This window comes from Chaetodon trifascialis, chromosome 10, assembly GCF_039877785.1.
Source record: "Chaetodon trifascialis isolate fChaTrf1 chromosome 10, fChaTrf1.hap1, whole genome shotgun sequence".
Lineage (NCBI taxonomy): Eukaryota > Metazoa > Chordata > Actinopteri > Chaetodontiformes > Chaetodontidae > Chaetodon > Chaetodon trifascialis.
The window spans coordinates 16,102,594-16,115,895 of record NC_092065.1 but is presented as its reverse complement, the minus strand read 5'-3'; the positions used below and the strand labels follow the sequence as shown (position 1 = coordinate 16,115,895).

At 39.9% G+C, this 13,302-nt stretch overlaps 1 protein-coding gene across 1 annotated transcript; it reads left to right on the top strand.

The window, feature by feature from the left end:
• The first annotated feature begins 6,606 nt into the window (after positions 1–6,606).
• On the top strand, positions 6,607–8,988 carry LOC139337384 (flagellar attachment zone protein 1-like). Its single transcript, XM_070971928.1, has one exon. It carries the CDS (start codon positions 6,607–6,609, stop codon positions 8,986–8,988), a length of 2,382 nt encoding a protein of 793 aa, XP_070828029.1.
• The last annotated feature ends 4,314 nt before the right edge of the window (positions 8,989–13,302 follow it).

The window sequence follows — 13,302 nt, the reverse complement described above, 5'->3', positions numbered from 1 at the left end:
TCCAGAATGCTGCAGCACATGTTCTGACAAAAAGGTTTGGAGGTTTGCTTATGGCTCCTAAAGTCTCTAAAAGCAGAATGGGAGCCGGAGCTTTTAGCTATCAAGCTCCTCTCTCCTGGAGCCATCTTCTAGTCTCGGTCTGGGGGGCAGACAACCTCTCTGCATTTAAGAGTAGGCTTGAAACTTTTCATTTTGATAAACCTTACAGGAAGGACTTGCTCAGGCTTGCCTTGGACCAGCCCCTAGTTGTGCTGCAATAGGATTAGACTGCTGGGGGACAGCCAATGCTGCACCCTATTCTCTATTCTCTATTATAAGCTGCGGGTGGCGTACAATGATGCTCTTCGAATTATACTGAGGCTCCCTCGGTGGACGAGTGCCAGTCAGCTCTGTGTGTGTAGTGGTATTCCCACCTTAGATGCTGTCCTAAGGAATTTTATGTTTAATTTTATGGCGAGGTTGGACAACTCCAAAAATGAAATTATTATGGCTTTAACCATGCCTAAAAGGAGCAGCACCAGATATTATTCTGGTTTCTGGAGACACTGACGAGCATGTCTGTATGTATTTTAGGTGTGTGTGTGTTTTTGTCTTGTTTGTTTTTGTTGTTGTTTGTTTGTATTATTTTTATATGGACCTATTTTTGAGTCTGAAATAAAGATTGATTGATTATTCTCTCTCCCTCTCCACCTGTATGCAGTCTTGTCCTATTAAGCCATGTTACTAACCTAGCTTTTTCCCCAGAGTCTTTGTGCTTTTGCATTGTGGTTGAACCTGGATTGTGGATTATGGTTTCATCTCCTGCCGTACTCTCATTATACAATTAGGAGGATCAGCAACTGCAAGGCGTTGGGCTAATTTTAAATTCATAGAAAAGTTGGGCCAACTTCATTTGAGTACACACACACACACACACACACACACACACACACACACACACACACACACACACACACACACACACGCGCGCGCGCGCGCGAAGAATGTGTCCGTTGATTCTTCTCTCGGGCTGTGAGACTTGTCTGCTCCACCCTATATCTTCCTCAAACCACCACAAATGAATGACTGAAATATTCTGTCATCTATACCTCCACTTCACATGTTATACATGTTACATATATACAACTTGCTCCTTTTCGAGTAACTTCATGGCAATATTTTACATAACGTGTGTGTGTGTGTGTGTGTGTGTGTGTGTGTGTGTGTGTGTGTGTGTGTGTGTGTGTGTGTGTGCATAATACATAAATGTATTATATTTCCCTTTGTCACTAAAGCGTTCTTTTCAACTTCGTCATTATTGCGATACTCGAGTGTTCATCTTCTTTCCTATTTAACTTCTAATATATTTTACAGAGTCAATTCCACCTCCAAATTCTTTTTTTAAATGATGTTATTTATTATTTATTATGTTATTTATTTTTGAGCCTTTCTTAGGATTTAAATTGGAGTTGAAAATTGGCTCGCTCATAGCTTTTCCTGTTTAGAAAGGCGGAGGTAGTGCGTGTTCAAGGTTGCAGTAGGACTGCAGCAGCTGGTAGGTACAGTCCGACAAGTAGTTGAAAAGGGCTGTCTGGCTGTTGGGTGTCAGTGCGGTGGACAAGACAACCACGGGAAAAAGTATTCCTACAGTGGTGATTCCAAAATTCACAGCATGTCTCAGACCTTCAGCACAGCGGCGCCACCAACTTCTGAACTGAACCTGTGTAGCTGGAGTCTCTAGCTGCTCAGATTCTGCAGCAGTGGTCTCCAGAATGCGCTCCTCTCTCTGTTCCTGAGGTGAGTGCGGCTGCTCTTTATTTTCAGGCAAAATCCTACATTCTTCTTTGAAATTCATGATGCCATTTAACATCTTCTCCTCTTGCTTTATCTCCCGCTGGCGTTTAAGAGCATAGATTGATCTTCTCATGTCAGTTGTTTGGGTGTATAGCTCTTCTATTAGGTACTGCTTGGAAGCAATTTCACAGTTTTGCTCTGTTATCAACTCCTCTTTATCACGGATTAGTTGTTGAGCCTGGTACTCAAGATCTTTCATAGCTGCCTGGAGGTTTTTGTTCTCATTATTTTCTTTCACTATGACAGACCCCAGTACAGCCAACTCGTTGTCCATCCTCTTATTCTGCCTCCTCAGCAAGTCTTCCTTTTTCCGAAGGTCGCACAGTTGTTGCTTCAACCTTTCTACCAGGTCAACCTTCCTCAGAGATTCGACCTCTTCCTGCAGACCATGAACATCTCTCAATAGATGTTCATACAATGCATGTTTTGTGTCTGGTTTAGATTTAAGCTTGGCCACTTCAACACTATGGGCTTGCTGAGCATCCTCAATTTGAAACTCAAGCTCACACACTGTTGTCCCGAGCTGTTCAATCGTTTCTTGTTTTTTCTTACATCTTGATTGAAGCACCTCCATGTCAGCAGTGAAATTCTTGTTTGTTTTCCAGGAGACTCTCCAATGTTGCCTCCAGCTGTTCGATGTCCATCTGGTTTTTTCCCTCTCAGAGATCTGCGCTGGACCAATGCAACAGTGATATTTTCATGCTCATTGTGCACCCTTTCCTCTGATTGGAGCTTAGAAGTGTGCTTTTGGTATCTTCTGTAGCTCCTTTCCAACTCATGAGCTTGTAGAGGCTCCCATGCCGCAGGTATTTCCTGCTCTTCTGTCACATGCGGTCTGTGCGATCCCTCTGAACCGCACAGAGGCGTGTGGAAATCATGTTGAGACATGGTTGTTTCAGAAAGTTGCTGCTCACAGCCTATGAAACAGATTTACCAACCAAACAAAGTCAGCAAATATAAAAAGGTATTCGTTATTCACTCACTCGAATGACTGCTGTTTCTGAAATGAATCCACCTGAAATAATCTTACTATATGGTGACGTCATCGGTGGGTTTGATCAATGGTGACGTCATGACAATGCGCTAGAATAACATTGAAACTGCAAAATTCAAAAGAAAACATCATAAATATACAGCAAAACAGGGAAATTAGATGCACTTGTCTGGACATGATGAAGATCTGATGGTCACTATTTATTCCGTGCGTAATAGTGTGTAATTCATTTGTCATCACAGTGATCGATACAGTAACCATCCGCACTGTATACCTCTGTGGTGCCTCAAAATAAATGACGGTAAAATTTAAATGTGGTCTAAATTTTGGCCTGTTCTTTTTCCGTATAGATTGATTTCCAAGATTTAAAAAACACCCAAAAAATGATGTTCACATTACGTTTTGGGAAGCAAATGTTGCTTGCTAGGCAGGTATATGAAACAGATGAAGACCCCCGTCCGGTATTCGTGCCCCCAGAGCCTTGTCCTCCTCCACAGCTCCATCTCCTCAGAGGGATGGCTGTGGAAGACAGGTGTAGGCCTACAGCAGCATAATGGGCTTCGCTGTGTGCTTCTAGTTGTCTCTCTCTGTGTGAGACGTCTGAACCTCCTCTAAGTTATTCAGTTTGAACATGCGTGGCCAGCAGCAACACGCTGTCAGCTCTGGGCAAGCTGCGCACACAGTCATCGCTGTGGGGAGACGACACATGCACTTCAAGCTGTCATGTGCTCGGGCTCCCTTCTGACTTATTTTTTTGAGTTTTGGGGGTTGCCACAGTGTGCAACGATCGTCCCAATTGCTCCACCGTCAGAAGTTCATTGCGTGAGCATGTGCACTATGCGCACCTGCACGCCATGCAAGAGCAATAACAGTGAATACATACAGGCCAGTGAAGTGGATTTCACAGGGAGTAACAGAACAGGGGTCATGTTAGTTGTGTATTGTGTTGGTTTGACGTTGGTGCTTACAAGTGTGTGTGTGTGTGTGTGTGTGTGTGTGTGTGTGTGTGTGTGTGTGTGTGTGTGTGTGTGTGTGTGTGTGTGTGTGTGTGTGTGTGTGTGATAGACTAGTGGGGAAGCCCTGGTGTTTAACCTCTTGCCAGCAGCCCAAACAGTCTATGTTTAGTATGCTGGGGGGTCTTTAATCCAACTACCCTAACTTCATGCATGGAGGGAAGCTCACATCCACCGATGCTCTGAGCTGTCACCACAACTTGGCTGGGAACACACATCAGAAGCCACAGAGGACACAGTATAAGACACCACAGAAAAGTCACTGGCAAAAGGAACAGCACCTGGAACAGGTTGAAGACATGGTAGTGGGGCTCATTTGCCCATGGCCTCCAAGAAAAGTGGGATGAGGCAAGATCACTGAATGTCACTGAATGTCCTCTGTGTATTGGTATTCTCATATACTGCAGTGGGCCAACGGGTTGACATGAGCTGTAGCTCATGTCGTCAACTCATTCATTGGACCAAGACAATGATAATCATATAATGGGATGGAGTAAAATAATCACTGATGAGTATATCGCAGACTTGTACATGTGCAACACAATACAGCAAACAGAACAACAGACATATCAACTGCATATAAACTGCTACAATTATTCCACTGATTGATCCAACTATACTTTGAAGAGCACTTGCTTGTGGGTGTAGCTGGACTGTGGAGGGGCTGAGGCTATGCACTAATGGAACCACAACAAACACACATTTTATGAACTGACCTTGATTTTAATATATAGCCCCAACAACAATATGGTGTGCCATACATCAAGACTGAAATAAAATCATTGTCTTTACCATCAAATAGCCTATAAGTGACTATAAGATTTTGGAGAATGATGTTGCTGTGCATTCAATACAAAGATAAAAAAATAAAATAAAATAAAATAAAAATTCTGAAGAAGAGTCTTGCATAGATATATTGGATAGTTACCATTAAAAAAGATTAAATAAAGTAAACCTCATGCATGCATAAGAAAAGCATGTCAATGCATTCGAGAGCTGATTGTAATTACTGTCAAATAATGCTCACAGTGAATAGCTTGGTTAATCACAGAAAATAAAAGCTGTCAAGATATTGTTAATGAGCTTTAATAGTACAGCTGTTGTTTTGTGTTTTACTAATTGATATCTATATTTTGATGGGGGACTGGATAATCCTATGAATTTACAAAAAAAAAAAAAGACTATAAAGTCAAATTATTTAAATTAGGAAATTTTAAGGTATTTCTGTAATATAACATTCAAGTAACTTAAAAAAATTTCCAAATGTCAGCCATTATTTCATGTTAAATAAAGTAATTTACTGTATTTTTACAGTATTTACAGTAATGTAATTGTAGTTTTTCTTCTTTTTCAAAAAAAAAAAAATGGATTGATGCATTTTAGAAAATTTATAGAAAAATATAAATATCCTTGTCACTGTTAGTGCTCCTGCCAACTTTTAACTCAGTTTCAACAGTTCATTTTTTTTTTTCACACCATCTCTAATCAATCAACACTTTGGTTGTAACTAGTAGTGTTGGTTTAGACGGAACTGAATCTTCAACAACATCCCAAAAAATAGACCGCATGTAAATTCTACCGTCATTTTATTTAAGGCACCACGGAGGTATTCAGTGGTTACTGTATCGATCATTGTGATGACAAATGAAATTGCACACTATCACGCACGAAAAAAATAGTGACCATCGGATCTTCACCATGTCCAGAAGAGTGCGTCTATTTCAAAAGAGTAATCATGCTCTCGTCAGCATATCTGAGCTTCTGTATTCACATTTGAAACTCTCCACGTAACAGAGAACAAGACGTTTTCCCTCGAACACTGAGGCTTCCTATGTGTTTTTACGAGATGAAAACAGTTGGTGGTGCCGTGATTGTCAAAGCCTGAAATGCAGTCACCTACAATGTGTGGTGATGTTTTCTTTCTCATCTCACAACATGCCCAAGTGCACCACAGATGTGCAAAGACAGGACACAAATTGACCAAAAGCGTGTTTGGCACGCTTCCGACGCGCTGTCCAGAGCGCGCTTGTCTGGCTGCGCCGCTTGGTTCGCGAAAAGAAAACATCGGAGTCACCTTGTGAGAACAGAGCAACAACCGACCCTGGACCCGGTAATGGATTTCAAACCAAATGCTCTCCACAGAGAAAGATGGGTGCTGATTCTGACGACAAATAGGAGGGACATGGACAGTATCTGAAACATGACCCATCGTTATTAAGGTGTAGAACAAAAAAAGAAAAAGAAAAGAAAAGAAAAGAAAAGAAAAAAGAGGATTAAGTGTTAGAAGACTCTACATGTTAAGCCTATATATTTATGATGTTTTCTTTTGAGTTTTGCAACTAGAATGTTATTGTAGTGCGCATTGTCATGACGTCACCATTGATCAAAGGCTTGGGGACTTCAAAGACTCTGATGACGTCACGTGTCACTTTGGCTTTATAACCAAGAAACAATTCCAGGTGGATTCATTCCATACACAGCAAAGTATAAGGCAAGAGATTTTGTGACTTTCAACAAGACAACTGAGTGAATAACTACTTTATGGCTCAACATAATTTCCACACACGTGCTGCAAAAGAGCAGGAAAAAACTGAATTGAGACTGAGGTCTCAACAAGAAATTGATGATTTGAACATGCACCTCAGACACCTGCAGGAGCACACCTCTGAGCTCCAGCTTGCATTACATAAGGCAAGGGGTGAGGAAACCAGGCTCCACTCAGTGGTAAGGGCACTTGATTTGGAGTTAGAAGATGCAAGGGAAAAGATGGCTGTCCTCACACAAAAACTGCAGTCATTGCAGGCATGTTGCGACTTCGAGAGAAGTCTGAAAGAGAGTTTCAGGTCTCAGGTTACCCTCCTTAAATATATGACAGAGGAAAAAGAAGGACAGATTGAAAGTTTGAAGGATGACATGCGTGAACTTCGAGAAGACAAAGAATTTCTCAGCAAGCAGGCTAAGGACATGAATGCCAAGATGGCCCTGCTCAAATCTGAAATAGACAAAAAACAGGCAGAGAATGAAAATCTGCGTTCAAAGGTTCATGATCAGCAGGAAAATGAGAAACTAATAGTTTCAAAGAATCAGAGCCTGACTGCTATGGTGGCCCATCTTGAATCTCTGACAAAGGAAAAACAAGGACAGAATGAACGTCTGATGGAAGATGTGCATAAACTTCAGGAAGACATGCATGAACTTCTGGAAGACAAAGAATTTCTCAGCAAGCAGGCTAAGGACATGAATGCCAAGATGGCCCTGCTCAAATCTGAAATAGACAAAAAACAGACAGAGAATGAAAATCTGTGTGCAAAAGTTAATGATCAGCAGGAAAATGAGAAACTAATAGTTTCACAGAATCAGAGCCTGACTGCTATGGTGGCCCATCTTGAATCTCTGACAAAGGAAAAACAAGGACAGAATGAACATCTGATGGAAGATGTGCATAAACTTCAGGAAGACATGCGTGAACTTCGGGAAAACAAAGAATTTCTCAGCAAGCAGGCTAAGGACATGAATGCCAAGATGGCCCTGCTCCAATCTGAAATAGACAAAAAACAGGCAGAGAATGAAAATCTGCGTTCAAAGGTTTATGATCAGCAGGAAAATGAGAAACTAATAGTTTCAAAGAATCAGAGCCTGACTGCTATGGTGGCCCATCTTGAATCTCTGACAAAGGAAAAACAAGGACAGAATGAACGTCTGATGGAAGATGTGCATAAACTTCAGGAAGACATGCATGAACTTCTGGAAGACAAAGAATTTCTCAGCAAGCAGGCTAAGGACATGAATGCCAAGATGGTCCTGCTCAAATTTGAAATAGACAAAAAACAGACAGAGAATGAAAATCTGTGTGCAAAAGTTAATGATCAGCAGGAAAATGAGAAACTAATAGTTTCAAAGAATCGGAGCCTGGCTGCTATGGTGGCCCATCTTGAATCTCTGACAAAGGAAAAACAAGGACAGAATGAACATCTGATGGAAGATGTGCATAAACTTCAGGAAGACATGCGTGAACTTCGGGAAAACAAAGAATTTCTCAGCAAGCAGGCTAAGGACATGAATGCCAAGATGGCCCTGCTCCAATCTGAAATAGACAAAAAACAGGCAGAGAATGAAAATCTGCGTTCAAAGGTTTATGATCAGCAGGAAAATGAGAAACTAATAGTTTCAAAGAATCAGAGCCTGACTGCTATGGTGGCCCATCTTGAATCTCTGACAAAGGAAAAACAAGGACAGAATGAACGTCTGATGGAAGATGTGCATAAACTTCAGGAAGACATGCATGAACTTCGGGAAGACAAAGAATTTCTCAGCAAGCAGGCTAAGGACATGAATGCCAAGATCGTCCTGCTCAAATTTGAAATAGACAAAAAACAGACAGAGAATGAAAATCTGTGTGCAAAAGTTAATGATCAGCAGGAAAATGAGAAACTAATAGTTTCAAAGAATCGGAGCCTGGCTGCTATGGTGGCCCATCTTGAATCTCTGACAAAGGAAAAACAAGGACAGAATGAACGTCTGATGGAAGATGTGCATAAACTTCAGGAAGACATGCATGAACTTCGGGAAGACAAAGAATTTCTCAGCAAGCAGGCTAAGGACATGAATGCCAAGATGGCCCTGCTCAAATCTGAAATAGACAAAAAACAGGCAGAGAATGAAAATCTGCATTCAAAGGTTCATGATCAGCAGGAAAATGAGAAACTAATAGTTTCAAAGAATCAGAGCCTGACTGCTATGGTGGCCCATCATGAATCTCTGACAAAAGAAAACCAAAAGACTAAATGCCTGATAGAAGACATGCGTGAAATGCAGAATGCCAAGATAACCCTGCTTGAATCTGAAATAGACAGAAAACAGGCAGAGAATGAAAATCTGCGTGCAAAGGTTCATGATCAGCAGGAAAATGAGAAACTAATAGTTTCAAAGAATCAGAGCCTGACTGCTATGGTGGCCCATCTTGAATCTCTGACAAAGGAAAAACAAGAAGAGACTGAAAGCTGGTTGCGTCGCTTTGCTAAAGGTGCAATGAAAACTGCTATTTGTGTTGGCACAGTTGCAATTTCAGCTATTTCCATTGGTGTTGCGGCCAACTCTATGACACAAAAATGTGGGCCAGACCCTGTCTCTGTCTCTGGAGCACTGTAGTCCTGCAAACCATCTGACCAGGACAAGGTATAAACAAGACACATTTTCAACTCCAATTTAAATCCTAAGAAGAAGAAGAAAAAAAAACAACAATAACAAATATGAATCATGAATGTTTGTCTGCGTGGGTTTACTCCAGGTGCTCCATTTTTTTTCCCACAATCCAAAGACATACAGCTTAGATGGGAATGTGAGTGTGAATAATGACCTTTCACCCAAAATGACAAAAAAAAAAAAATTACAATAAATAATACAATAAAATTATTGCAAAATTGTCTGGACCTTTGTGGATGACTGTGTGTTATCGATATGTGTATCACTGAGAGGTGTAATCAGTGAGTAGCATCAATGTTGTATCAATTTTTAACATGGTTGTTTGTCTGCTGTTGATCTCCCGTTGAGATTGTGTCTCGAAGTGGCTCATGAGTGGCTCTCATGAAATGAGATGAGATATAACTTAATTAATGATTACATCGCATGTAAACATACTAGACTCACAAGCAACAAACTTGAGAGGGTTGAGGGTTGATGGGTGACGGATGAGGGTTGAGGGGTTAGGGTTGAGGGCATGGAAAGAGGGATGAATGGATGAGGGGATGAGTGCACTGATGGAGATCATTCTTCAGGTGAGTTGCTGTCTGCTCAGATATGTGTTTGAAGCTGGACAACAGTCCGATTTAGTGTGGCAAATGCACATCGCAGTGGTTTTTCTACCGCTTGGGAGACTGGACATCACATGGGTCATTTAGAGCCAAGGGCGGGAAGTTACTTACTTAGTTTAGTTACTTTGGAGTTTCTGGTTGGCGAGGGACAGACAGCACCTCAGTTGTCTGAGGCTAAAGGCCAAGAGCGTCAGGAAATGTGGTTTGCTGAGGCAGAGATGGACATTAGGAGATGGAGAGGACATCGGGAGTCTGTTAATCTTTGAACAGATCGCTGTCTGAAGGGTTGAATGCGAGCTCCTGGTCCACAGTGTAAGCTGAGTGATTTGCTGTCATGCTCGTGTCATGTGAAGAGGGGGTCGAAGGGAAAATGAATGAAAACAGGTGAGCTTAAATACTTGTACAGTAGTAGGATGTGTTTATATGAGGATTTTTTTAAACAGATGTTTTCGAAATGTATAAAACAAATTGCAATTAACTGTACATAACATTTTAAAAATAAGTAATATCCCTAAGTTTACTCAAAATGGATTTATAATGGGAAGACAAGATTTTCATAACATGAGAAGGATTTTTGATATTTTTCATGCAAATAAATGCCTGACACAGCACTGCTATCATTTGATGCTGAAAAGGCCTTTGATGGGGTCAAATGGCCTCATCTTTTCAGAGTTTTAGAAAAATTTGGGCATGGGAATAACTTTATTAAATGGGTTCAGGTGATATATAAACATTCTACAGCTGAAATTATAACAAATGTTTCAAAGCCAATAAAATCCGTAAAGGTTCCCAGCAAGGTTGCCCTCTTTCACCCCTACTGTTTACACTGGCAATAGAACCTCTTGCAATAGCAGTGCACTCACATTCTCAGTTTAGTAAAAAAGCAGCAGGGCCGAAGGAGCACAGAATAGTCTTGTATGCTGATGACGGAATTTTAACGATAAATAATACTAAGTCCTCTATACTACTACTTAATGCAAATGAAAGAAAGAACACAATCTCTGAAGCAATTCAGTTTAATGTTGTAGAACAATTTAAATATCTGGGAGTCCAGATTTTGCCTAGGCTGGAACATGTTGTCAGCGCTATGAACCTTTAATGATAGAAATTAATGAGTCTGTTGATAAATGGATGTCACTACCAGTGCCTAGAATTGGGAGATTAAAATTAATATTTTAAAAATGAACATTCTATCTAAATTACTTTAATTATTTCAAAATATTCCCCTGCCACCACCTTCAGACGTTTCCAAAAATTAAAAAAATATTCTTAAGATTACAATAAGAGAGCATTTTATTTATTTAAAAATAAAATAAAATACATTTAAATGAAAATTAAAAACAGAAGCCAGTAGAAGACAATAATTTAGCATTTAGAATGATTAAAATCATTGAGTATATATTTACTTTAAGTAAAAGCTGTAGAAAATAATAATGTTTTCAACCCTGATTTAAATAAACTGACGGTGCAGACCTCAGGTGTGCAGGGAGTGTTCCACAGGTCAAGAGCATAATAACTGAAAGCTGCTTCACTGTGTTTGGTTCTGATTCTGGTAACACACAATAGACCTGTCCCTGATGACCTGAGAGGTCTGGATACTTCATATGGAGTTAATAAATCTAGAATATATTTTGGTCTTAGACCATTTAATGCTTTGTAGACCAACAGTAAGATTTTAAAGTCTATTCTTTGACTCACAGGAAGCCAATGTAGTGATCTGAGGACTGGTGTGATATGGTCCATTTTTCTGGTGTTTGTAAGCACTTGTGCAGCAGCATTTTGAATCAGTTGTAGTTGCCTAATTGTTTTTTTGTTTAGGTCAGTAAAGACTCCATTGCAATAGTCCAACCTACTGAAAATGAATGCATGAACAAGTTTTTCCATGTCTTCTTTGGACAGACATCCCTTAACTCTGGTTATGTTTTTCAGGTGGTAGTAGGCTTATTTGGTAATGAGCTTTAAATGGTTGTTAAAATTCAGGTCAGAATCAATAATTACACCAAGATTTCTGGCTTTGTTGTTGTCAGTGACATGGAGTTAAGGTAAGCACTGATCTTTGATCTTGAGTGAATACACTCACTCAGTGAAAGTAAGGGACTGTAATCATGTGATGACACAGAAATATAAAGTTGTGTATCATCTGCGTAAGTATGATAAGAAATATTATAATGCTCCATAATCTGAGTTAGGGGCAACATGTAGATATTGAAAAGAAGAGGTCCGAGAATGGACCCTTGTGGCACCCCACACATCATCTTTTTTTGTTCATACACATGCTCACCAATTGACACAAAGTAGTTTCTATCTTGTAAATAGGAATTGAACCAGTGTAGTACAGTGCCAGTAAGTCCCACCCACTTTTCCAGTCTGTCAAGAAGTATGTCAAGATCAACCGTATCAAAGGAAGCACTGAGATCTAATAATACTAAGACTGAGGTTTTGGAAGCATCATTATTCAGATGTATGTCATTTAAAATTTTGACAAGTAGGAAGAGGTAGGTTGGGTTATGTTGTATTTTTCAAAAAAATATTCTCTTCACTGGACTGAAATGGAATCTCACGATCTAAAATGACCTCTTCCCTTATGTATATATATATATATATATATATATACTCAGACACAGAAAACAAATTACGGAAACAAACTAAAAAACACATGGTAAGGGTATGGTATGATATAAAAAAAAAATACTTAAACACATTCCATATAACAATATAGTCCAATATGGGCTAATCAGTTTTTTTGTACCAGGAAGAGCAGATGCTACATTTAAATAACGGCACTCTAAGGGACTTAGAATGATCCAGGATCTATATATGGTAAACTAAGATATAATGATGTCCTTTGATGAACTGAGGTCTAAATTTGAGCTCAGTGGAAAACATTTCTTCAAATACCTCCAGATTAGAAGCTTTGTTAAAGCAAATCAAAACAATAAACTCACCAGACCTCAACAATCTCCACTGGAAGAAATGTTGACAAAGGACAGTTTGAGAAAGGGTATTGTCATGGAATGTGAAGGCCAAATGCACAAACCACAAAGGCCAAAAACACTCAAACTCAGCTGTCCAGTTGTTTCAGAAAAAATCTTCTTGAAGGTGTCCAAATAAAGATCTGCAGGAGTCAGAGGTGCGAGGAGCAAAATACTTCATTGTCGGCAATAAGGAGAATAGTTCAGATATGCACAAGGTACAGACCCGAAGGATTCTGACCTACAGTCGTCTGTGTTCTATCTTTTATACTGTTCACCACACAAAGAAGAAGCAGCTGCAAAGACACCTGCACACAAATCATAGCAAAGTCCCAGGAAGCATGCACATGAGTACCATCATACCTTTGCTCAATGCTCAATACAGTAGTGCTACACGATTGTTGTCACAGCTGTTATCTGGTCATCAGTGCTCTGCTTACATCACAACACGATAGCTGACGCATCTGTTTCACAAGTCATTACATGTCTGTATAGGAAAAGATTTATACATCTGTTTCTCAAATCATCACATGTCTACGTAGGAAAAAAATTATACATCTCTTACTCAAGTCATCACATGTCTTGTGGGAAAAATTACACTACAGTATCATATCAGAGTTTTACAGCTTGTTTACATCTGGTTCATCTGAAAGCTCACAATTTAAGTTAAATGCCTGGAA

Coding starts and splice junctions, on each gene's coding strand:
- LOC139337384 (XM_070971928.1), top strand. CDS start 6,607: ATGGCTGTCCTCACACAAAAACTGCAGTCATTGCAGGCATGTTGCGAC.